The sequence below is a fragment of the Drosophila navojoa genome, chromosome X, assembly GCF_054131105.1.
Source record: "Drosophila navojoa isolate 15081-1374.11 chromosome X, UAZ_NAV_1.0, whole genome shotgun sequence".
Taxonomy (NCBI): domain Eukaryota; kingdom Metazoa; phylum Arthropoda; class Insecta; order Diptera; family Drosophilidae; genus Drosophila; species Drosophila navojoa.
The window spans coordinates 28,780,464-28,805,618 of record NC_142895.1 but is presented as its reverse complement, the minus strand read 5'-3'; the positions used below and the strand labels follow the sequence as shown (position 1 = coordinate 28,805,618).

Genomic DNA, 25,155 nt, shown 5'->3' with positions numbered 1-25,155 from the left:
CATTCCCCACTTCCTGACTTGCTCGGCGATATTCCAAGGCGGATGCCTCTCTGGTGGCGGTGAGAGCGCTGGAGTTCGACGCTCAACACTCATCTCGCCTCCATTGCCGGATACTTTCGACTTTTCGTCCCTCCGGCTCCCAGCCATGCTGCTCACCGTCGGTACGCTAAGCCTCAGCGGCGCCGTCGAAATAGCACCACTCTCCTGGATCTTTCGCAGATCGGGCTCTGACTTCTGGTATGCGCGGCTACCCATGCTTGACATCGCGCCTCCCGATGAGAATCGTGCCTCCCATTCGGTCAGTCGTCCTCTGACTTCCGCCAAATAGCTGCCGCCCTGGATGTAGGACGACAACCTCTTTCTTAAATCCTCCACGCGGCCCTCGTCGTCAAGGCCGAGATATCGTGCAACCGCTATCAATTCTTCTTTGCAGCGCTGGTAAACCCAGCCGACGTTCAGTCCCGAACTGTGGGATGCCGCTCCTTCCATCCTTGATGCCTGGATGCTCTGTGTCTTTGATTACTTATACTAACGATCTCCAGTCGTTCAGCTCTTCTTTTCTCTCTTTTCTTTTTTTTTTTCTCTTATTAATTTTATTTTTTCTCTCCTTTTTTTTTTATTCTTTTCTTTCTTTTTTCTTATTCTTTTTTTTCCCTTTTTTTTTCCTTTCTCTTTATTCCTTTTTTTTACCCTTTATTATTATATATATATTTTTTTCCAAATTTTTATTATCTTATACAATTCTGTCTTATACAACTGTCTTATATTACACTTATTCTAGTTTTGGTTTACTTTTCTTTATTCGTCTTAATCTATTTTATTCTCTTTTATCTCATTCTTCTTTATTTTCATCTTTTATCTTTATCTTTCCTTAATGTACTTTCTTTTATTTCTTTACTTTTATTTTCCTCAATTTACTTTACTTCCCTTTCTTTACCCTTCTTGGTTTACTTTATTTTTATTTCGCTTTATTTATCCTTCTTAATCTATTTTGTTTTATTTCTTTCTTTGTTCTTTCTTAACCTAGTTTAGATTATTTTACTTTATTTCATCCTTTTTTTTTTCTCTTCTTCCAATTTTACTTCTTAATTGATCATATTCCCCTTCTTTTTCTCACTTTCCGTTCGCTCATCCAACTCAACTTTATGCCTTTATCCTAGTTCGTTCACTTCCACTTGCTTTGCTTTCACTACCGTTTTACTCGACTTACTCCTTTTCTCTTTACTCTAGTTACTTTATTTAACTTCCCTGTCACTGCTTGCTCCGCCTGCTTTTATCTCCCTTTACTCTTATCTTTATTACTCCGCTTTTATTCTGATTCACTCCGCTTCAGTTCTTCTTGCCGCATTTTCTCTTCACTTTATCTCATATCGCTTCACTTCATCTTCACTTGACTTGGCTTCGCTTTATCTTCCTTGCTTTTCTTCGCTTTGCTCTATCCTACTTAACCTTGCTATGTCCCGCTTCGCTCAGTTCCAGTGCATTTTATTTTATTTTATTTTATTTTATTTTATTTTATTTTATTTTATTTTATTTTATTTTATTTTATTTTATTTTATTTTATTTTATTTTATTTTATTTTATTTTATTTTATTTTATTTTATTTTATTTCACTTCATATTCACTTGACTTGGCTTCGCTTTATCTTCCTTGCTTTTCTTCGCTTTGCTCTATCCTACTTAACCTTGCTATGTCCCGCTTCGCTCAGTTCCAGTGCATTTTATTTTATTTTATTTTATTTTATTTTATTTTATTTTATTTTATTTATTATGGACCAGTGGATAACGGCAGATCGAAAAATTACATTTTTGCAGTAGTAGATGGGTTTACAAAGTTTGTCAGATTATTCACTACTAAAACAACAAGCACTAAGGAAGTGGTAAAGGCGTTGGGAGAATATTTTAGAACATACAGTAAGCCAGAATGTATTGTATCGGATAGAGGAAGTTGTTTCACGTCAACGGAATTCGACCAATTTTTGGAAGAAACAAAGGTAAAGCATGTCAGGATTGCAACAGGATCGCCACAAGCGAATGGACAAGTGGAACGAATAAACAGAAGTTTAGGTCCGATGATAGCTAAATTAATAGAAGTCGATAATGGACAGCATTGGGATACGATAGTTGAAAAAGTGGAATACGTTTTGAATAACACTCAACATAGTAGCACCAAGCAATTGCCAAGCGTAATGTTATTCGGAATAGCGCAAAAAGGGGAAATTAGTGATAGTTTAGGAGGACAATTAGAGAAAATGGCAGGATTAGATACATACAGTTCACAAAATTTAGAAGATATTAGAGAACAGGCACAACAATATCAATCTGCATCACAAGCAAGGAACGAAGAGAACTTCAATAATGCTAGAAAAGCTGCAAGCGTATACAAGCCAGGAGATTATGTAATGGTTAAAAATTTCGACAGCACGGTGGGAATATCAAGAAAATTAATACCTAAATCCAAAGGACCATATGTCATAGATAAAGTACTGAAGAACGATAGGTATTTGATAAAAGACGTTGACGGCTTCCAATTATCCAGGAATCCTTATCAGGGCGTTTGGAGCGCAAACAATTTAAGACATTGGATAAAAGCATAAGAGAGACAATGTATTATGAATATTAATGTCAAAACTAGTGTGCAACATTTAATTAATAATTTTATTTTCAAAACATGTAAATATATATATATGTATATATCTATAAGAATTTTTATCAAACATGCAAGCGCAATATTATTTTTAAGAATTTAAATATCATTTATGTAAATAGTTATACAAAATTAACAGAGATAGAGGGCTATCTCAGAGTCAGAATGGCCGAATTGTAACAGGCTACTAGCCTATGTTATATTATATTTAAGGTAACAGCACTATGGTTAACCATCGATAGATACACATCGATCGATAGTTAACCATATCGGTGGCTGGGGAGGTTGTCGATATGTGACGTGCCATTTTGAGTAATAGAAGAAGAAGAGGGAGATCGATAATTAGATTTTAAGCTTGACTGTGAACAAGAGAAGGCGTGTGAAATTAGGAGATTAATAAATTATGAAATTAAGAAATAAAGAAATTAAATTAAAGGCCTACTACAGTAATAAAAACTAAAAGTATATAATAATAACTAATATTATCAAGTTCTAAGATTATATTTACATACATTTACTCTTCTATATTAATTTTATAGCCAGACGATATGCATTGCAGTACTATTGAACACCTAATTTAAACATTTTCCTCTAATCCTGTAATTTCAGCAGACAATTTCGGATCGCTAAAAATTTTTTTTGCAAAATTTCCGTCGTTGGATGTTCCACTTCCTCCACATTTCGGCTGGCCGACGATCAATCCCATCTTAGAACGAATATCTGCTTGTATTTTCTTTTTCCTATCCAGAAGAGCGGTTCTCTCTTGTGGGGAACAAGCTCGCCAAATTTTGATATCCAATCTGTAAGCAACATGTAAGAAATATTCAAAAAACCGAATATATGAGTGATAAGCCAAACTCATATCGTGCTTCGTGAACTTTCCTTGTCAAACATTTGCGTTACATATGTTGCACTTACAACAAGATGTTTGGCTTAAAGCACTGCAAACTTTTCCGTCAACCATAGTCAATTGCAAATAATGCTCAACTTGAAGCAGTGAATTGGATGCAATGCACGTTGTGGGTTTCAGAGCGGCAATTTTGTCATTGAAGTATTTTTCTTCGTGAAGGGCCAATTGAGACGTTTCTTTTTAAATTGGAACCTTATTGGTCTGCAGTAGCGTGTAGCTGACGGTCGAGGATTTCTCCAAATTAATTTGCGGTTTCTAGGACGTTCATCTTTGGTTATCAGTTGCAGTGGGACATAAGAATAAACTTGAATCGTCAAAATCATTAATCATTGTTTTTTGTGTGCAGTTCAACTTCACTTGCGAATCACTGACAATGATGTTTACAGGATAGCTTGCTGCTTCGGCTGCCAGAAGTTTTTCGTAGCTTTGGAGTAAATAAACTTCGTATAGTTAAATAATGTTGTTTACTCAAGCCTGTCTGCACGAGAATCGATAGCATTTCATCGGCACTGAATTCCGAAAGCGCTGGACTGGATAAGTTGCAGGAACGTAGGGCACAAACAATGGATTCATCGGATTTTGAAAGCTCAGCAATTTTTCGACGTTTCGTCCTTTTAGAAGACTCGATGAAATCTTTTTTCAGCCTTCCATGAACAGTTGCTTTGGGTATTGATTGGTGGTCACAGCGCAACGAAATTGTTTCCTTTTCATTCAGCCAAACGTTTTGATATTGCAATACAGAGGATTTTGTACGATTGTGTTTTTGCCAAAGAGTTGCGAGTTTTGACAAATCATCCAGGTCGACAATGTAACCTCTCTTTTTAATTTCAATGTGTACAAATTCATTTGTTGTGTAGGCGCGTAAAAACACACATATAAAAATTGTCTACGATATTCAAAATCATACATAACCTCAAACAACGAAAACAGAGACAACAACAAAAACAAATAAGATGGCTCCAGTCGAGACTGCTCGACTAGGAGATACCCTGAACCCTCTACTCTGAAATTCTAATCATTCTGTACTTCTTTTATGCACATATGTACATATACATACATGCATCCAGACGCACGCATAGGCTCGCGTTCTGCTAACTGCGAAGTAAGCAGCGACTGCGCTGCAGTGTTGGCAATATTCGGAGAATTTATTTGTTGAATAATTTAATTTCTAGACGTACGATCTTAATGAATCTTTAAGAACGTAATAATGTTCAAATGTATGTATGTACATTCCAAAGCACAAGTCTCTAGTAGTTGAAATGAGTTTTTTACAAATTGGGGGCGAAGGGGCGTCGTATCCAAAATCTGTAAATTACAAAATTTTTGTATTCATCATATGTATATACACAGTAAATCTAAAGTTTCCAGGTCTAATAGTGTTCAAAAAAGGCTGAAATAACAAAATCAATTTTTGGATTATTCCCTATAAAAAAGTTATCGGATCAATTATCAAAAAAATAAAGTGATAAACTCGATATGCGCGCTTTATATACGGATATTTAAAAAAAAAAGTTGAAGTCTCTAGCTCTTCTATCTTCTGAAATCGACGCGTTCAAACATACGGACGGACGGAGAGACAGACGGACAGGGCCAAATCGGCTCAGCTCGTCGTGGTGATCAAGAATATATATACTTTATGGGGTCTGCGATGATTCCTTCTGCCTGATTTCCCATTTTCAATCCCATTTTGGTGTTGTTGTTGTTGCTAATGTTCTGCTGATTTGTGTGCGTTGTTAGTTGCGTGGTATAGATTGTACTCGATTGCCGTTTTAATTCTTGGACGTCAGTTTTCTATTGCTGTCCGTTTGTCGTTGTTTTTGTCCGTTTGCTGCGACGTTTCGTTACTCATTGTTGGTGTTGCCATGCAGACTGCGCGCTGGCTGAGCGCCGTTAGATTTCTTCTGTCCTTTGCTGTTCTCCACCGTATTGTCCAGTGCTGCCATCTTTTGTCAAAATAAGCTGCTTTTAGTGGGGAGATACTACGAGAGAAGCTGAAATGTTGTGGAAAAAGCTGGAAAAAAGCTGAAGTTTTCTGTCTTCTTTTAAGGGCTTAATTTTATAAATAATTTATTATGTCATCAATTTCGTAACAGTTGTTATATCTGTCGTATGCCTCTATGGTGCCAATCATTTTTAAATATTTTTTGGGCAGTTCGTAGTCATAGCAGCATTTGTTCAAACGACGCAAACCGTATCTGTAACTGTATACATTTCTTTGTTATCTTTTAAAAATTCGTTTTATGATATATTTTACCTGACGCTTAAAATTGAGTTAAGCACGCCAACATTCATTCAGTTGCAAAGCTTTGTTTGTATAATGTTGACTTGGCTGAAAACTCTTTCCACTTCAGCGTTTGACCACGGCAAGGAGAGCAATGATATTGCAAAAGTGGCCAACCCCTCAAATTTGCTATGTCCTCCCGAATCCTTATAGGCAAGAACTTCAACCCAAAACTTTGCAGTGTCCTCAGTATTTTCCCACTGAATAAGGTGAATACATTGGTACTGCCGATCGATACTTTGAATGTTGTTTGAATTAAACAGCTCCAGTATTGGGATTATGCTCATTTTGTTGACTCGCAACATATTTTTAGAAGAAAACAAGTAAGAAGACTCTAGTCGAGACTGCTCGACTAGGAGATACCCTGAACCCTCCAAGCTGATATTCTTATCATTCTGCACTTCTTTTATGCATGCACACATACATACACATGCATCCACCCTCACGCGCCCGCGCTCTGCTAACTGCGCAGTAAGCAGCGACTGCGCTTGGGCTGCGCTGCAGAGCACTACAGGAGAAAAGCCCGATATTTTGGCATCAATTCTAAAAATAGAGCTAGGAGGTTGAAATTTTACATACACCTAAGATAGACTAAGTTAGAATTTCGAATTTTTTTTACGATTTGACCACGCCATCTTCACGCCTTCTTGTTACCCATTAATAAAATCATATGTACTTTAGACATAAATTTTTAAAATATATTATAGATATCTTACATTACATATTTTCAGATAAAAATGAATGTATACAGCTTATTATATAATGAAAAAATTAAAGTGTGTATTATCATTCCGTTTATACCCTGTAAAATTAAGAAAAATATGAAAAACATGTAAGAAAGCTCTAGTCGAGACTGCTCGACTACGAGATCCCCTGAACCCTTCGAGCAACTGATATTTCAATAATAATTAGCACCCACACACGCACTCATGCAAACAAATACACACACACACACACACACACACACGCATATACAGGCGATTGCGCTTGGGTTGCGCTGCAGTGCTGGCGATATTATGAGAATTTATTTGTTGAATAATTTAATTTCTAGACGTACGATCGTAATGAAACTTTCAGAACGTAATCATAATGTATAAATGCATGTGTATACCGAAGCTCCAGTCTCTAGTATTTGATATACGACTTCTACAAAGATGACGGTGAGGGGGTGTATATAGGGGCGGGGGTAAATTTGAACAAAAACCGAAATTGTATAAAATAAGTCTTAATATATATTTAAAATTTGGACACTCTAGCTATAATGATGTAGGAGATATAATTTTTTAACTGACTTTCGATAAGGTTTTTTATCGATAAAAAAATATCGGAATGAGTTATCGTTTTTTAGTGATAAACTCGATATGCGCGCGATATATACGGACATTTAAAAAAAAGTTGAAGTCTCTAGCTTTTATAACTTTTGAGATCGACGCGTTCATACATACGGACAGACGGACGGACGGACGGACGGACAGACAGACAGACGGACAGGGCTAAATCGATTCAGCTCGTCGTGCTGATCAAGAATATATATACTTTGTGGGGTCTGCTACGCCTCCTTCTGCCTGTTACATACATTTCAACAAAACCATTATACCCTGATTTCCCATTTTCAATGGGTTCAGGGTATAAAAATTTTGTTGTATTTTTATTTTACAATAATTACCACATACTCAAAAAATTAACATCAATAATCATAATTTTCTTCATCCAATTTGATATTCGGGTCGAGATTGTTTGCATCATGAGGATGCAGTTTCAGTTTCATTTGTATCATCTTGATGCGCGATTTGCGGAGGCTCAATCAGAGCAAACAGATCAGTCACTTCGCTTGAAAATTTTAAGTTTTTGTGAAGCTTCTTTTTTTTAAGACAAAGACTTGACAAAGGCGGATCAGATGAATCTAATGCCCTGTGAAAAACATCAGTGATGTTGTTCAACCTACTGCTCTTTCTGGCATGCGACCTTCTGGTGCGTTTTCTCCGAGAACACTAACAGGAACTATGCAGCTATCCATTATCTGTTATCCATGGATCAAAACTTTGTGCACAGTTGGGGACGTGGGATACCAAGAATAGTTCTATAGAAGTTGGTAAATTGCCTTCTATTTTCTTTCTTATCTCACTCGCATTCTCACTCTGCATTGTTTTTCGTAGAACGAATGCCATATCATTTTCTTTGCATTTTTTTGCTGAAACCAATGCAGCATGTATAAACAGTTGGGTTGTGTGTTCTTCTTGACTTGCAAGATCAGAAGCTAATTTTCTCTTCAGCCGACTACCTGCTTCTTCATAAGTAAGTTCTTTACGGCCAGCTTTATCTTGCGAGGATTTAACTTCTTTTAAGTTGATAAATATTTTGCCCTCGACTCACCGTGAATGTGTTGTTTTGAATCTATGCAGATTACGGTTACATCTGGGCAAATATCTCTTTTTAACAAAAGCAATAAACTGGGCAGCTTGGGTAGAAATACTGCTTTCTACTAGGGCTGCAAATCCATCGATGGTGGCTCCACTCGATAATTTCTCCATCGATGGAAAAAACTGTCGAATATATCGATGGTTCCATCGAAAATTTAAAAAGCTAGAAAATAAAATAAAAAGTAGAGATCCATTTGTACTTTTTTGACTGGTAAAAAAAAAGCTATTAATTTAAATTATTATTTCACCTTAATTTGGTCTTTCATCAGCAACCAAGCTCATATTTTTGTTCAAAAATAATAAAATATTTACATTTTTTGGCTTCAATGCCGATCTCCGCTGAAAAATTATCTCTCCGGCCTTACTAAAAATTCGCTCAGATTCAGTGGAGCTAGCGGGAACGCATAAATATTTCATTGCCAATTGCGCAATCGCGCCAAACTGAGACTCATTAATCTGGAAAAAAGTTAACGTTTTAGATTATGCATATGTTCAGTTAGCAAACTTACCTTCCAATAACTGAGCGGATTAATAGCTTGTGCAGCATTTGTTGCTCCAAAAATTGGCGCATCATTAATATTGCGTCGGCTCTTCTGGTTTTCTTTTTTTTTTTTTTGTGAAATTTTTTCATTTTTGAAATCAAATAAATCATCATCTTTTTATACCCTGAACCCATTGAAAATGGGAAATCAGGGTATAATGGTTTTGTTAAAAGTATGTAACAGGCAGAAGGAGGCGTGGCAGACCCCACAAAGTATATATATTCTTGATCAGCACAACGAGCTGAGTCGATTTGGCCCTGTCCGTCTGTCTGTCCGTCCGTCCGTCCGTCCGTATGTATGAACGCGTCGATTTCAGAAGATATATGAGCTAGAGACTTCAACTTTTTTTTAAAATGTCCGTATATATCACGCGCATATCGAGTTTATCACTAAAAAACGATAACTCGTTCCGATACTTTTTTATCGATAAAAAATCTTATCGAAGATCACTTAAAAAACTATATCTCCTACATCTTTCAAGCTAGAGTCTCCAAATTGAAAATGTATATTAAGATGCATGTCATACAATTTCGGTTTTTGTTAAAATTTATCCCCCACCCCTAAATCCACCCCCTAACCCTCATCTTTAGATGTCTAGAAATTAAATTATTCAACAAATAAGTTATCATAAAATTGCCAACACTGCAGCGCAACCCAAGCGCAATTGGCTGTATATGTATGTGTATGTATGTATGTATGTGAGTGTGTGTGTGCGTGTGTGTTTGTTTGTATGTGTATGTGTGTGCGTGTATTTTTTTTTTTTTTTTTATATTCGTTTATTAACAGATTTTATAATTATACAGGTGCAAGTTGCGTGGTGGCTAGGATAGTGCGCGATGCTTGCGGGACGGCCGTAAAGCATTGCTTCGCAAGCACTGTGCGCTACCTTAGCCTGGGACAGCTCGACTTCTCATTCGCTCGACTCTGCGGAGCTCCATCATCACTGTGGCCGCGAAGGTGCTTGTTAGTTCCCAAGCTTCCTCCGATTCCAGCATGGTGTTGACAATGTTGTCCGCTCTGATGGAGCGGCCCACTGCCTCTTCCAGACGACGCCTCTCCTCCAGGAACCGTCCACATTCGAAAAGAATGTGGTTGGCGTCTTCCACGCGCCGTTGCTCGCACCAGGGGCACTCGTCAGATTCCTCGTGGCCAAAGCGCTTCAAATAGCTCCGAAAGCATCCATGTCCCGAGAGGATCTGCGTAAGGTAGTAGTTTACCTCGCCGTGCTTGCGGTTGACCCATGGTTCAAGCTCCGGGATGAGCTTGTGCGTCCACCGCCCTTTAGCTGAGCTATTCCACTTCCTTTGCCATCGTGCAATGCTGTTCGCCCTGATAGCGTTGGGTCGCACAGGCGCGTGCGAATTTCGCTCCACGGCTTCGGCGACCAAGTACTCCAGTGGTACCATACCAGCTATGACGAGCGCCGCGTCATCGGAGATAGTCCTGAAAGCGCAGCTGACTCTGATTGCGCTCAGTCTGTAGACCGCGCAAATGCCCCGGCTGTAGCTCGGCGTTGCCATCGCTCTTGTCCATATGGGCGCAGCATAGAGGATGACGGACCTAATGACGCTCATTAGAAGGAGACGTCGTTGCTTTTTAGGTCCCCGCGTGTTAAGCATAATTCTCGAGAGAGCTCTACAAGAATGAGCTGCCTTTTTTTGCACATACTCTAAGTGCTCGCGGAAAGTTAATCTTGTGTCTATCATGACACCAAGATACTTTATAGCCCTCTTTGACGCAATGGTGACGCTGCCGATCTTTATATTGGCAGTTTCCACTCTTTTGCGACTGCTGACTAGGACAACTTCAGTTTTGTGTGCCGCTAGCTCGAGCCCAGCTCCAGTCAACCAGCTTCGTATGCGATTGATACTTTCGCTGCACATATCCTCTGTATCTTTGAGCTCCTTTCCTATGGCTACGACAGCTACATCATCAGCAAAGCCGATGGTGTGCGCACCTGTTGGTAGTTCCAAGCGCAGTACGCCGTCGTACATGATATTCCATAGGAGAGGCCCCAGCACTGAGCCTTGGGGTACTCCAGCTGACACTGTATGAGTTTGGGGACCCTCACTCGTATTGTATACCAGTGTTCTTCCTCTGAAGTAACTCTTTATTGTTTCTTTAAGATATTTAGGGATATTATATTGTGACAGCGCATTCAGTATCATATCCCAACTAGCTGTATTGAAGGCATTCTTTACGTCCAGGGTAGCAATAATGCCAACAACTTTGTTTAGCGCATCCGCTGTTGACCGGGCCTTCCGGAATCCAAATTGGTTTGGTGACAGGCCTCCGGCGCTAGTAATCGCAGTCTCCAGTCTGGAGCAGATTAATTTCTCAAACACCTTTCCCATGGTGTCTAAGAGGCAGATCGGTCTGTATGAAGATGGCTCATCTGGTGGTTTGCCAGCCTTGGGTAGCAACACCAGGTTCTGGGCTTTCCATTTTGCCGGGAACGTCTCTTGTATTAAACATTCGTTGAATAATTCAGCGAACGTATTAGGGTGCAAGGCGAGGGCTAGCTTTAGCGCACGATTTGGGATCCCGTCCGGCCCTGGAGCAGTGCTGGTTCTAAGACCCCGGAGAGTTAATATAGTTTCTTCCTCTGTGACTAAAACTATTTCAGTGCTCATTGAGCCCTGATCAACAGACTCGGACCGAGGGGCGTGAATGGAGCTTAAACTTTCTGGAAAGAGCGTTTCCACAATCGATTTAAGCTCCAGACGATCCGTAGGCTGCACCTGTCTACCTGCGTATAGTCTTTTTATACCCTGAACCCATTGAAAATGGGAAATCAGGGTATAATGGTTTTGTTGAAATGTATGTAACAGGCAGAAGGAGGCGTGGCAGACCCCACAAAGTATATATATTCTTGATCAGGGCGACGAGCTGAGTCGATTTGGCCCTGTCTGTCTGTCTGTCCGTCCGTCCGTCCGTCCGTATGTATGAACGCGTCGATCTCAGAAGATATAAGAGCTAGAGACCTCAACTTTTTTTTAAAATGTCCATATATATCGCGCGCATATCGAGTTTATCACTAAAAAACGATAACTCATTCCGATATTTTTTTATCGATAAAAAACCTTATCGAATGTCAGTTAAAAAATTATATCTCCTACATCATTATAGCTAGAGTGTCCAAATTTTAAATATATATTAAGACGTGTTTTATACAATTTCGGTGTTTGTTAAAATTTACCCCCCGCCTCTATATCCACCCCCTCACCCTCATCTTTGTAGAAGTCGTATATCAAATACTAGAGACTTGAGCTTCGGTATACACATACGTTTATACATCATGATTACGTTCTGAAAGTTTCATTAAGATCGTACGTATAGAAATTAAATTATTCAACAAATAAATTCTCATAATATTGCCCACACTGCAGCGCAGCCCAAGCGCAGTCGCTGCTTACTGCGCAGTTGGCAGAGTGAGTTCTACTACGTGCGTGTTTATGTATGTGTGCCTAAAAGAAGTGTAGAAGTGTAGGTTCAGGGTATCTCCTAGTCGAGCAGTCTCGACTAGAGTTTTCTTACTTGTTACTACTATCTTATATGCCCTGCCCCAAGGGTCATATTCGGCTGAGTCGCACAACTCTAAAAAACATTCTCTTTTGCTTGCCCGAATGGCCCTCTTCAACTGTCTTCTAGCTGCCTGGTAAGCTAATTGTTTTTCTAAAAACGTAGACCTACCGCGAGCCCGTTGGTAGCTTCTTCTCGCCTGGATGCATTTGCGACGAATGTCACCCATTTGTGCACTCCACCAATACGTAGGCTCTTGTTGTCGCGTGAACTGCTTGCGGCGTAGCATACTGCTATTGCAGGCACTCTGTATTTGGGCTACCATTTGGCATGCTTTGGCCTCAGCATTACCAATTGTGCCCAGAGACTGAATGGCCTCAGAAAAGACCGCGGGATCAAAAGTATCTAGCCGATACGACTCCCTCCACAAGGGTGACGCCCTGGCAGGTGGCTCACCTATTGTGAATAGAAGTGCCGTATGATCGCTGCCCGTATAGCTATCGCAATGGCTCCATGTTGCTCCCCGAAAGAGGGATGAAGTGACAAAAGTAATGTCGATGACAGATCCGTATCCCGCCCGACTGAAGGTGTACTCGTGCCCAGTGTTGAGCAGTGCAACATCTAGTGTTGCGAAGATCTCCAGTAGGATACGACCTCTGGCATTTGTTGTGAGGCTACCCCATTCTAACGCCCAGGAGTTAAAATCTCCAGCTATAATGGCCTTCCGACCCCTAGCATCCTCGGCAAGCTCGTCGAGCACCGTCGTGAATTCACTGAGCTGCATACTGGGGGCCAGATAGCAACTGTAAAGCCATAAGTTGCCATATCGGCCGCGTACGAACCCATTGAATGACTTAACATTCGAAAGTACGTTCGTTGAGTTGCCGCATACCCACAACGCAGCTTTGCCATTAACGTCAGTTGACCATGTCCTAGGGCACAGTGGTGGGGCTCACTGAGAAAAGCTACGTCTATACATTTTTCCCTAACGGTCTGCTCAAGAAGGTCTTGGGCAGCAATACAATGATTTAGGTTAAGCTGCAAGAACCTTAACATTTCATTTGTTTGTATGCGTGTGCGTGTGTGTGTGCTAACTATTATTGAAATATCAGTTGCTTGTAGGGTTCAGGGGATCGCGTAGTAAAGCAGTCTCGACTAGAGCTTTCTTTCTTGTTGTTTTTTGGTTCTCTTATAGTTTTCCCAGATAACCGAATAATTTCAAATTTTCAGATAAGACAGCCAAATATCGTACTAAAAAAATAATATTAAGATCTTAAACATTCATAGCGTAGAATCAAAAATACAGACCCCTGAGTTGCAGCATTGAATTCATAATACAGTTTTGATTGCCACTGCACATATGTATGTACATCAGTGGTGCCAGATTTTCAGAGTCACCATAAGCTAGATTGAAGAAAAAATAAGCTAAAAAAATAAATCTTAAAAATAAGCTAACTAAAACAAGTAAGAAGACTCTAGTCGAGCCTGCTCGACTAGGAGATACCCTGAACCCTCCAAGCTGATATTCTTATCATTCTGCACTTCTTTTATGCATGCACACATACATACACATGCATCCACCCTCACGCGCCCGCGCTCTGCTAACTGTGCAGTAAGAAGCGACTGCGCTTGGGCTGCGCTGCAGTGTGGGCAATAGTATGAGAATTTACTTGGTGAATAACTTCTCTTGTAAACATACGATCTTAATGAAATTTTCAGGGCGTTATTATATGGTCAAAATGTGTGTACATTCCAACGCACAAGTCTCTTGTACTTGAAATACGTTTTTTACAAATTGTGGGTGAAGGGGGCGTGGTATCAAAAATCTGTTGATTACAAAATATTTGTATTCATCATATGTATATACACAGTAAATCTCCACGTCTAATAGTGCTCCGATAAGGCTCAAAAACAAAATCAAATTTTCGATTATTCTCGATAAAAAAGTTATCGGATGAGTTATCGAAAAAATAAAGCAAACTCGTACTGCATATGGTATACACGAGTGTGCACACAAAATTTCAGCTCTCTAGCTCTTATATCTTCTGAGATCTCGGCACTCATGCGGACAGGGCTATATCGACTCAGTTCGTCGTGCTGATCAAGAATATATATACTTTATGGGGTCTGCGATGATTCCTTCTGCCTGTTACATACTTTCGCACAAAAACATTATACCCTGATTTCCCATTTTCAATGGGTTCAGGGTATAAAAAGCATCACACGCAATGATCAAATAAAATTTCTAAGGCTAAGACTAGGCCACACAAGAATGACACAACAGCACTATAACAACCCTGACAACACCCCTCCTTGCCCCAATTGTCACAGAACCACAAGCCTTAATATTATACACATTCTCTGCGACTGCCCCGCAACCTCTAACCTGCATACCTAAATCTTCTAAAACACCTGCCCCTTATCAATCTTAGCAAACCCAACTGAGATTAACATCCGTAAGATAATTGAGTTTCTTAAAAATTCTAATACTTACCACCTCATATGAAGAAAATTAAATAAAAATAAAATGAAATGTATAATATAGAAATAATGCTATTATAAATAAAATAAATAAATAAATAAAACTTATAACGGAGTACAATTATTCTTACGCGATATAAGAGTGGTCTTAGAGCTGAATTGAAACTGAACTACTGATTAAAAATTTGTTTGGCTTATATATATATATATATACATATGTATATATATTGCTATTTTGCTTGGTTGTCTTGTTCGCTCTGTCCAATACAGTAGGTTCAATCACTAAATGTCTTTATGATCTTTAGCACGATAAGACAGCAATTTATGCGATACACTTACACACATGCACATGCATGCATGTATTTATGTATAATTACTAATAAGTATTACCTGCATACATGCAAGTGCATGTGTGTAAGTGTATCGCATAAATTGCTGTCTTATCGTGCTAAAGATCATAAAGACATTTAGTGATTGAACCTACTGTATTGGACAGAGCGAACAAGACAACCAAGCAAAATAGCAATATACGCATATTTGACGTAGTCACGATCCGAACATTATATTGTCATTAGCATTATTTTAATTGAAAATTAAACATGTGTAACAAATTCTTCAGCAGAATTGCATACATATGTATGTCATCATCTTGGTAAATATTACTTGAACTACAGTGTGCCACTAAAGTCACCGTACTCTTGTTATATTTGCGCGAATCACCCTGAAACTTGGCCAAATTTTTGTTAAATTAAAAAATTTTAATGCAGGATTATAAACTAATATATTTTCTTCTAAATTATAGAAGAAAAACATTTACTTTTAATTTTAGTTCCAAATAAGCAACAAAAACCGCCTGTGAGAGGCATTACACCAGGAGTGGTGCGTGTTAGATCCCAAATATATCGAAAAATTGGTGCTTTCAATGCCAAATCGCCTCAGAGAGGTGATTAAGATGAAGGGTTATCCCACAAGATACTAAATTTGAAGTTTAATTAAAAAGATTGTTCCTTATAGTTAGTAAGTTTCTATTAGTTTGTAAGAGTACGTAGACTTTTGTTGACGCAGACATTGGAGTTCCTTTTGTTTTTAATTAATATTATTATGTTAGGTTTGAAATTTCACTGTTTTTATACCCTGAACCCATTGAAAATGAGAAATCAGGGTATAATGGTTTTGTTAAAAGTATGTAACAGGCAGAAGGAGGCGTGGCAGACCCCACAAAGTATATATATTCTTGATCAGGGCAACAAGATAAGTCGATTTGGCCCTATCCGTCTGTCTGTCCGTCCGTCCGTCCGTCCGTATGTATGAACGCGTCGATTTCAGAAGATATAAGAGCTAGAGACTTCAACTTTTTTTTAAAATGTCCGTATATATCACGCGCATATCGAGTTTATCACTAAAAAACGATAACTCATTCCGATACTTTTTTATCGATAAAAAACCTTATCGAAGATCACTTAAATAATTATATCTCCTACATCTTTCAAGCTAGAGTCTCCAAATTTAAAATGCATATAAAGATGTATTTTATACAATTTCGGTTTTTGTTAAAATTTACCCCCACCCCTAAATCCACCCCCTCACCCTCATCTTTGTAAAAGTCGTATATCAAATACTAGAGACTTGTGCTTCGGTATACACATACATTTTAACATTATGATTACATTCTGAAAGTTTCATTACGATCGTACGTCTAGAAATTAAATTATTCAACAAATAAGTTCTCATATTGCCAACACTGCAGCGCAACCCAAGGGCAATCGCCTGTATATGTGAGTGTTTGTATGCGTGTGTTTGTTTGTATGTGTGTGTGTGTGTGTGTGTGCGTATGTGTTTGCTAATTATTATTGGAATATCAGTTGCTTGTAGGGTTCAGGGGATCTCGTAGTCGAGCAGTCTCGACTAGAGCTTTCTTTCTTGTTCTTTTTTAGTTTAGAAGATAATATATTAGTTTATACTCCTGCATTAAAATTTTTTAATTTAACAAAAATTTGGCCAAGTTTCAGGGTGATTCGCGCAAATACAACAAGAGTACGGTGACTTTAGTGGCACACTGTATGTTTACATGTGCATGTATAATTCTGTTCCTTGAATTCAGCAGTTCTTGTTAAACACATACATGTGTACATACATGTAAGTACATGTATGTATGTACGTACACCCGTGCATTGGCAAGGCTAACTTTGACTACATTTCTTAGTTTTAATGTTAGAGCTGCAGCAGCACGCTGCCGACGCGTCGCGACGTCGCGACGTAGAGGCGCCACTGATCATCGCCGCACAAGACAAATTTTACAAGAACCGTTATATTCCAGGATCGTCGCTGCGCAATTACTGCGTAGCGGCGGCACGGATCGTCGCTGCACAAGAAAGTATTTACAAGAACCATAATATTCCAGCATCGTCGCTGCGCAATAACTGCGTAGTTCATAAGAATCATATTTTTCATCATCTTTCGCCGCCACTGCGTTAAATCATTTCAGTTTTGAATCTCGTTGCGTGTGGACTTCGCTGCTCATTAAGAAAAATAATAACAATATAAAGTTAGTGAAAGCAGTGTGTTAAAAGTTTTTCAACAAACTAAGACGTTAATAAACAAAAGAGAAACAACAAAACAAACAATATCAACGCATTAGCAAGCAAAGTGGAAAAAGACTTGGTGTTTGGACAAGATCACTGCATCGGGCAAGGATCTTGGGCAAGTTATATTTTATTAAATGCGAAGAAATGAAACAAAATAAAAGTATACAAAATAAATAACATATAAACAAAGTATACACATTGAAAAATAGCGCATTTCATTTTAAAGTGAAAAGTGCAAACTTGATGTCTGAACAAGGTCACTGCATCGAGCAAGGATCCTGGACAACTTCAATTTTATAAAAAATAGAAAAGGAAACAAATAAACAAAATAAACAAAATATAAAATTTAAAATATCACACTATACACAAGTACGTAAGAACAAATGCGTGTGTACTCATTACATTATGAAAAAAAAAAAAAAAATGTACATACATACATACATACATACGTATGTTACAAAACATGACTGATGTCTGTCTGCCCTTAGGCATACGCATAAATCACATAAATCATGTCAAAAACAACAACAAGAAGTGCTAGACGCACTGCTAACATAGAAGGCAGGGAAGAATCCCCGATTTTCTATGGGTCACCGGACGAGCACATACCACCGGCTCAAGGACCCAATTCATATAGACAAAATATAATTTCGAATGGGGATCGCCACTCACGTGCAACACTCGCGCGGATTCGCATATCGTTCCATCGCTTATCCGTCTGTCGCTTTGGTCGCCTGTCCTCTCCACCAGCTATCCAAAATGACTGTCTCTTGTCTTTTATAACCAATTGCCGTTTATTTCGGTAATCATTCATTTTTCTCATTCATTATTCTCGCGCAAAATCTTAATTCATAACATTTGAAACTGAGCTGCGTGTTCCTCGCGTAAAAATCTAAACTTATCTTTTTGACCTCTTGTCATTCTCGCGCGCCCACGCCAACTAACCTAGCTCTATTTCCGCTCGCCCAAAGCGCTCGGCGCCGGCGACGCAACTCTCCGCTCAAAACTCTCCACGCAGGGTTGCGCCGCCGATCGCCGATAAAACACCAGCGCTTTGGGCGGCATTTTCAAATATGCATTTAAATAATAATTCCGATTATTGTTTATACCTGGTGAGGCGGTGATCGGTGAGCTGCCTCACAATGTTTGGCCACATTCTTAAGGAGACTACGGGGACCATTAGGACCCAGTACCAGAGGAAAAAACCCATCAGATATTATTACAGCCTACGAACTAGCAATGGCCGAAAAATAAATTTTTAAAAATCAAAGACAAGCCAAATAACTCTTAGTCACCTACCTATAAGTAGATATATGTATTTGAAAATATAAATATAAATGTGTAAATATGATGTATCACATGTAGTAGTTTAATTTAATTATTTCTTACTCTCTTAATTTCACACACGTCTTCTCGCGTTCACAATCCAGCTTAAAATGTATCGATCTACCTCGTCTTCTCACTACCGTTGTTAGTTTTTTAGCTTATAAGATGAGTAATACGCCGAGTTTCGCTTTAATTTTTTTTTAATTTATTTCCAACATTTCACTTATACTTTAATACGCTACATGCTATCCGCATTTACTTCACTTAAACACTTAAATTCTAATAAGCTACTTGCGCTCACCCGCTACGCTTCGCTGCTCAAAAACTAATAATCCATTTTTCTCTTAGTCGTCCGCCTCCAAGCATCCGCCGCGATCGGCCTCGGCGACGGCGATGCAACTCACCACGGCGTCGGCTATTCGAACTTTCGCCGCGAAGGACAGAGTTGCACTGCTGATCGCCGCAACTTGCGCGCCGATCCGGCACAGAAAAGGTCGTTTGCCGTACTTCTCCCGATTGCCGCAGCCTTCCCGCCACGCTCGCCAAATCGACTCTCGGCAACTTTTTGACCAGGCTCTTCGGCGGACTTCGCCGGCAACGGCGTCGGAGGTGGGTGCTCGATCCGCTTTCCTCATCGCTGGTCACCGAGTCGAGATGTGCGGCTCGCGCCTTCTCCTTCTTGCCTCGCCGCGTCCACAATGATGGGGATCGTCGCCTCTCGTCCCACGCCGCGGTCTCCGGGTCGAGGGGTGCGACGAAGGGACTGCACTCCCGGCCACCACCCTGTCCCCGCGACGGGAATTGGTCTTCCGATGACTCCGCTTCCCACTGCCTCCTCTCTTCCTCCGGCGACTGGACCTTGCGCATCTCCTCTTTCTCGTCTTCGCTCTGGTGGGCGGCACAATCATCCGGCCCTGATATCGCTGGCGGCGGCGGGAGGGACTGTGGCTCCTCCACGTATGGTGGCGCCCCTCGCGATTGGGGTATCTCCACGTAGATGGTGGTGAACTCCACCTTCATCAACATAACACACCCATCGAGCCTCCCGGCGATGTTGAACGAGGATCAATGGACTATGTGTTTGAATTTGGGTGGGGTCGCTCCTCGCGAGACCTGTTGGATAACAGGTTTGAGTTGGGGAAAGGGTGTGATTAGACTGAGATGTGTTGCCGTCAGTGGTCAGGAACGTCGATGGTCCCTCGGCTTTCATCCCGCTCTTCTTTGCTCTCGTCACCGTCGTGATGGAAGAGCTTGAGCTGGAAGATGTTAGCTACCCTTCTTTTTCGTTCGCCGCGTTTGGCGAGGCGCACGATTTTGGGAGAGACAAAGCTAACGATCCTGAACGGACCGTCATACTTCGGTGCCAGTTTCGCTGCGAAGCCATCTGCCGCGTTGGACAACTGATGCTGCCTCAACAGGACTGACGAACCTAGCTTCGGCAGTAACTCATCCAATGAGCTCTGGTGACCCTGGACGTATTGTGCTATCATCGTTTTTATCGTACGATTAGCCCTCTCCGTCGGATTCTCCTGCGGCGAGTAAGGCGCTGTATGTTGGAGTGTCACCCCCAGGGACTCCATGAACGCCTTGAAGCTCCTGCTCGTAAATTGAACGCCGTTGTCGCAGACGAATGTCTTGGGCACTCCAAATCTGCTGAGTATCCGTTCCCGAAACGCCAATTGCAGCTGCGTGGTACTGGCCTTCCTCAACGGGACTAGCTCCACCCACTTAGCGAAAGCGTCGTGGAGCACCAACAACATTGTGTTCCCACGCTTGGATCGAGGCAAAGGTCCCACGAAATCTGCGCACAGGACTGCCATTGGCTCCGCTACTTGCCTGGTCAGCATCTGCCCGGCTGGCTTTTGTTGTACGCCCTTGAATTTCTGGCACGTCTCGCAGCGCTTCACGTACCGAGCGGCATCTCGGGACATACCTGGCCAAAAGTATCGCTGTGCTAATCTTGTCGCCGTCTTCCTCACGCCTTGGTGTCCCGCCGTGGAGCGTCGTGGCACTCCTGGAGTACCCGGTTCCTTTGGCCTTCCGGGACGCATAACTTCCAGGGGATGTTGTCGTCCGTCCGATGCCCCAGGTTGCGGTACAAGTGCCCATTCTCCTCCACGTAGTCTCTAAACTTCTCCGGCTCTCTAGCGATGCTCTCGCGCATCCTTGCTGCCCATTTACAAGGGGGGTAGGCCTCCACCGCTTGTTGGCAGCTCTCCGAGGGTTGGCGAGACAATGCATCGGCCACCACGTTTAGGCTTCCCCGGCGATAACGGACGTCGAACTGGAATTGCTGTAGTTCCAACGCCCAACGGGCGATCCTGCCCGTGGGGCTCTCTATCGAGTTTAGCCATTTCAACGCCATGTGGTCTGTGACCACGTCGAACCTGTGGCCTTCTAGATAGCAACGCATCTTCCTGATTGCCCAAACGATCGCGTGGCACTCTTTCTCCGTGGCCGAATAATTCACCTCCGTTTTCGTCAGTCTTTGGCTGGCGTAAGCTATGACTCGTTCCTGACCCTCGATTTCCTGAGTTAGCAGCGCGCCCAGCCCGCAGTCGCTGGCGTCGGCTTGCAGCAGAGAAGTCGGGGCATGCCAAGACTGGTGCTGTCGTCAGGCTCCCCTTTAGCTTCTGCAGCGCATCTTCTTGCTCCTTGGTCCAGACCCACTTCTGCCCTTTCTTGAGCAGCTTGGTCATAGGTTGGACCAATGATGCGAAGCTCGGCACAAATCGCCTGTACCAAGACGCCATTCCCATACATTGTCGTAGCTCTTTCAGGTTCTTCGGTGTTGGGAAGTCTCGAATCGCTTCGACTTTCGCGGGGTCGGTGCAGATCCCTTCCCCACTAATGACGTGGCCTAGATACTCCAACTTTTCTCGGAAAAAGCTGCATTTTTTCCTATTAACTTTGAGGTTAGCCGCTCTCAGTCGCCGGAAAACCTCCCTCAAATTGGCCGTATGTTCTTCCTTCGAGGCTCCGATCACAACTATATCGTCCAGGTATGCGAACGCGTGGGGCTCCATCTCGGGTCCGATCACCGTATACAGTGCTCTCTGGAACGTTGCCCCCGCCGAGTGCAATCCGAATGGCATCACCCGCCACTGGAACAAACCTCTACCCGGGACGGTGAATGCCGTAAACTCTCTGCTGTCCGCCGCCATCGGGATCTGCCAATAGCCGCTTTTAAGGTCCAGCGTAGATATGAACTGGGCTTGTCGCAGTCTTTCTAAGATGTGGTTAATCCTAGGCACAGGGTAGGCGTCCGGAATCGAGTGGGCGTTGAGCTGCCGGTAATCCACGCATACGCGCCATACTAAACCTATGGGCGCACTGTGCGGACTCTTTGACGGCCCAATAGCTCCGGCTCTGAGCAGTTCATCAACCTGTTCGTTGATTACCTTCTGCATGGCCGGGTTCTTCGGGTAGTACCTCTGTTTGAGAGGTTTATCGTCCCGCATTCTAATGCTGTGCTCCGCTATGTGAGACACCCCTTCGAGCTCCTCGAAGAGTGCCAGCTCTGTCTCCAGGAACTCCTTAAGTTTAGGTTCCAGATCCTCCGGCCACACCACGGCTTCGGGGGACGGCCTTGCGTCGTGTTCTTCTTCCAGATCTCTTACCTCTCGTATCGTGGGGTGCTCTCCCAGATTCCGTTCGAGTTGCTCGTCTCCCTTCCTGTCGGCCTTTGCACAGATGCCCGACCCTCTCTGCAAATCTGCATCTACCGGAGGTTTCCGTTTCTCCGATGGCGGAGTCCAGCATGGCGCCTCGGGGTTCAACCCCCCTTTATTTTCACCACTCTTGCGTCGAGCGAGCGGCTCCTCGTCCTCAGAGTGGCTGCTCTCTTTCGACGTCTCTCCCATCCTCATCGTCAGCTCCGTGTCGCCACAACGTAGTGTCGCCCTCACAGCGCACAGGGAATCCTTTCCCAATATGACGTTATCAAACATAGTTGGCATGATGAGCACCGTCAGCTGCACTACTTTCTTTGCGAGGGTTTCGAACACTTTCATGGTTCGCGTCACGTCTAGCGACGACCCGTCGGCCAGCCTGATTCGCGACCTTATCTCCTGAGACTCTCCTTGGACCATCAATCGGCGCACGCAGTCCTCACTCATGAAGCTGCGCGTGGCCCCTGTGCCTCCAATCCCCACCGTCGAGACGATCCGTGCTTCTACCCTTAAAGGGTACCCGTCTCTTCCTTTTGATGTTCGCTGGCGCCACCCCGCTCTCCGGAACGGCCCCCCTATGCGTTTCCCGTCTCCGTCTGGGGGCAACACTCTTGTGTGCTCCTCCCCTTTCTTCCACATCGTCGGCAAAATAATATCTGCGCGTTGCGACATTCCCTCGCGAAGTGTCCCGTCTGCGTACATCTATAGCAGACCCGTTGCGGATCAGAGGCGAAGCCGGCGTCCTGCGCCATCATGCGATGCACCGCCTCCGATGGTGCCGTTGCTGTCGCCACGATCTGATTTGAGCCTTGCCGCTCAGCTCTCTGTTCCGACGCTTGCGCACGGAAAGGATTTCCGGGCCGACTACCAACCGACGTTTCCCAAGGTGCCCTTGAATGGCTTGTTACGAATTTCTTCTCCCGAATTCTCTTTTGACCTCAGTTGCGTCAACGTTGTGAAGTCGTGGCGTCTTACGTACAACCGCTACTCAGGCGCGGCGTTCTCGTACACCCTGTGTAGCTCTTGCGCCGCGTTGTATCTGGCCTGACGTATCAGCAACCTGAGCTCGAGAAGGTAATCCTTAAAGCTCTCTCCCTGTCGCTGATGACGCGCCCGGATCTGGTCCTCCAGGCGCTCGAAATAATATAAATATTCCTCACCTGTTCAGCCACGCACCAAGGTGGGTGTCTCTCCGGTGGTAATGAGGGCGAGGGGTCGCGTAAAGGGGTTCTCGGCGTGGGTGGCGCCGCTCTCGCCTCGTCGACGACAGGCACTTTTAGCCTCTAGAGTGTTTACCACTCTGTATATATGCCGACAGCCTCTTTCGTAGGTCGTCCACCCGACCGTCGCACTCCAGTCCGAGCTCTCGGGTTATTGCCACCAACTCCTCTTAATTATAGATTATTTTATTCTATTTATTTATTTATATTTTTTTTTTCCCTTCCTTTTTTATACCCTGAACCCATTGAAAATGGGAAATCAGGGTATAATGGTTTTGTTAAAAGTATGTAACAGGCAGAAGGAGGCGTGGCAGACCCCACAAAGTATATATATTCTTGATCAGGGCGACAAGCTGAGTCGATTTGGCCCTGTCCGTCTGTCTGTCCGTCCGTCCGTCCGTCCGTCCGTCCGTCCGTCCGTCCGTCCGTCCGTCCGTCCGTCCGTCCGTATGTATGAACGCGTCGATTTCAGAAGATATAAGAGCTAGAGACTTCAACTTTTTTTTAAAATGTCCGTATATATCACGCGCATATCGAGTTTATCACTAAAAAACGATAACTCATTCCGATACTTTTTTATCGATAAAAAACCTTATCGACGATCACTTAAAGAATTATATCTCCTACATCTTTCAAGCTAGAGTCTCCAAATTTAAAATGTATATAAAGATGTATTTTATACAATTTCGGTTTTTGTTAAAATTTACCCCCACCCCTAAATCCACCCCCTCACCCTCATCTTTGTAAAAGTCGTATATCAAATACTAGAGACTTGTGATTCGGTATACACATACATTTTAGCATTATGAGAATGAACGTATCTGAAAATTTCATTACGATCGTACGTCTAGAAATTAAATTATTCAACAAATAAGTTTTCATTATATTGCCAACACTGCAGCGCAACCCAAGCGCAATCGCCTATATATGCGTGTGTGCGTGCGTGTGTTTGTTTGTATGCGTGTGTTTGTTTGTATGCGTGTGTGTGTGTGTGTTTGCTAATTATTATTGAAATATCAGTTGCTTGTAGGGTTCAGGGGATCTCGTAGTCGAGCAGTCTCGACTAGAGCTTTCTTACTTGTTTTTCTTTTCTCTTCTCTTCTCTCGTCTTATTGTACTTTATTTTATCTTATTTTGTTTTCATTTTATTTTATTTTACTTTATTTTATTTTATTTTATTTGTGTACATTTCTCTAATCATATGTTTGTGAGTTTTACATGCATATGTGGGCCACATATCGATGAACACAAATAAATTATCGGAGAGATCAGCTGATAAATAATAAGATGAAAAAGAGAGATTTGTGATACAAAGTGAAGTTAATAAGCTTAATAATAAATTAATCAATATTAAACTACATTAAAAATAATTAAATTAAGCTTAAGTTAAAAGAATAATTATAATAATTAACAATTGAAGTTTCAATGGAATGCATAGGAGCATAAACATTTAATTGTTGATTCGCCTTTTTTAGGCTAGTAACCATGTGCTATTATCTTTTTAGGTATATATATATGTATATACTTTCTACCTCCCCTTTATATCTTCTC

General features: G+C 41.9%; 1 protein-coding gene and 1 long non-coding RNA gene across 3 annotated transcripts; both read right to left on the bottom strand.

Annotated features, from left to right (window-relative positions):
* Positions 1 to 756: 756 nt before the first annotated feature.
* On the bottom strand, positions 757 to 24,904 carry LOC149090773 (uncharacterized). Of its 2 annotated transcripts, XR_016197542.1 has the most exons (3): positions 24,764 to 24,793; positions 1,445 to 1,624; positions 757 to 1,414 (listed from the first exon to the last, which is right to left on the bottom strand). It is a non-coding gene; the product is annotated as an uncharacterized LOC149090773 (long non-coding RNA). The 2 variants fall into 2 exon arrangements; XR_016197541.1 differs by lacking the exon at positions 757 to 1,414 and having other exon boundaries at positions 1,483 to 1,624; positions 24,764 to 24,904.
* LOC149090774 (uncharacterized) lies at positions 20,156 to 22,847 on the bottom strand. Its single transcript, XM_089264171.1, has one exon. It carries the CDS (start codon positions 22,829 to 22,831, stop codon positions 20,891 to 20,893), a length of 1,941 nt encoding a protein of 646 aa, XP_089120297.1. The 5' UTR covers positions 22,832 to 22,847; the 3' UTR covers positions 20,156 to 20,890.
* Positions 24,905 to 25,155: the final 251 nt, after the last annotated feature.

Excerpts from the sequence above, each read along its gene's own strand:
- LOC149090774 (XM_089264171.1), bottom strand. The coding sequence starts at position 22,831 with ATGAGTGAGGACTGCGTGCGCCGATTGATGGTCCAAGGAGAGTCTCAG.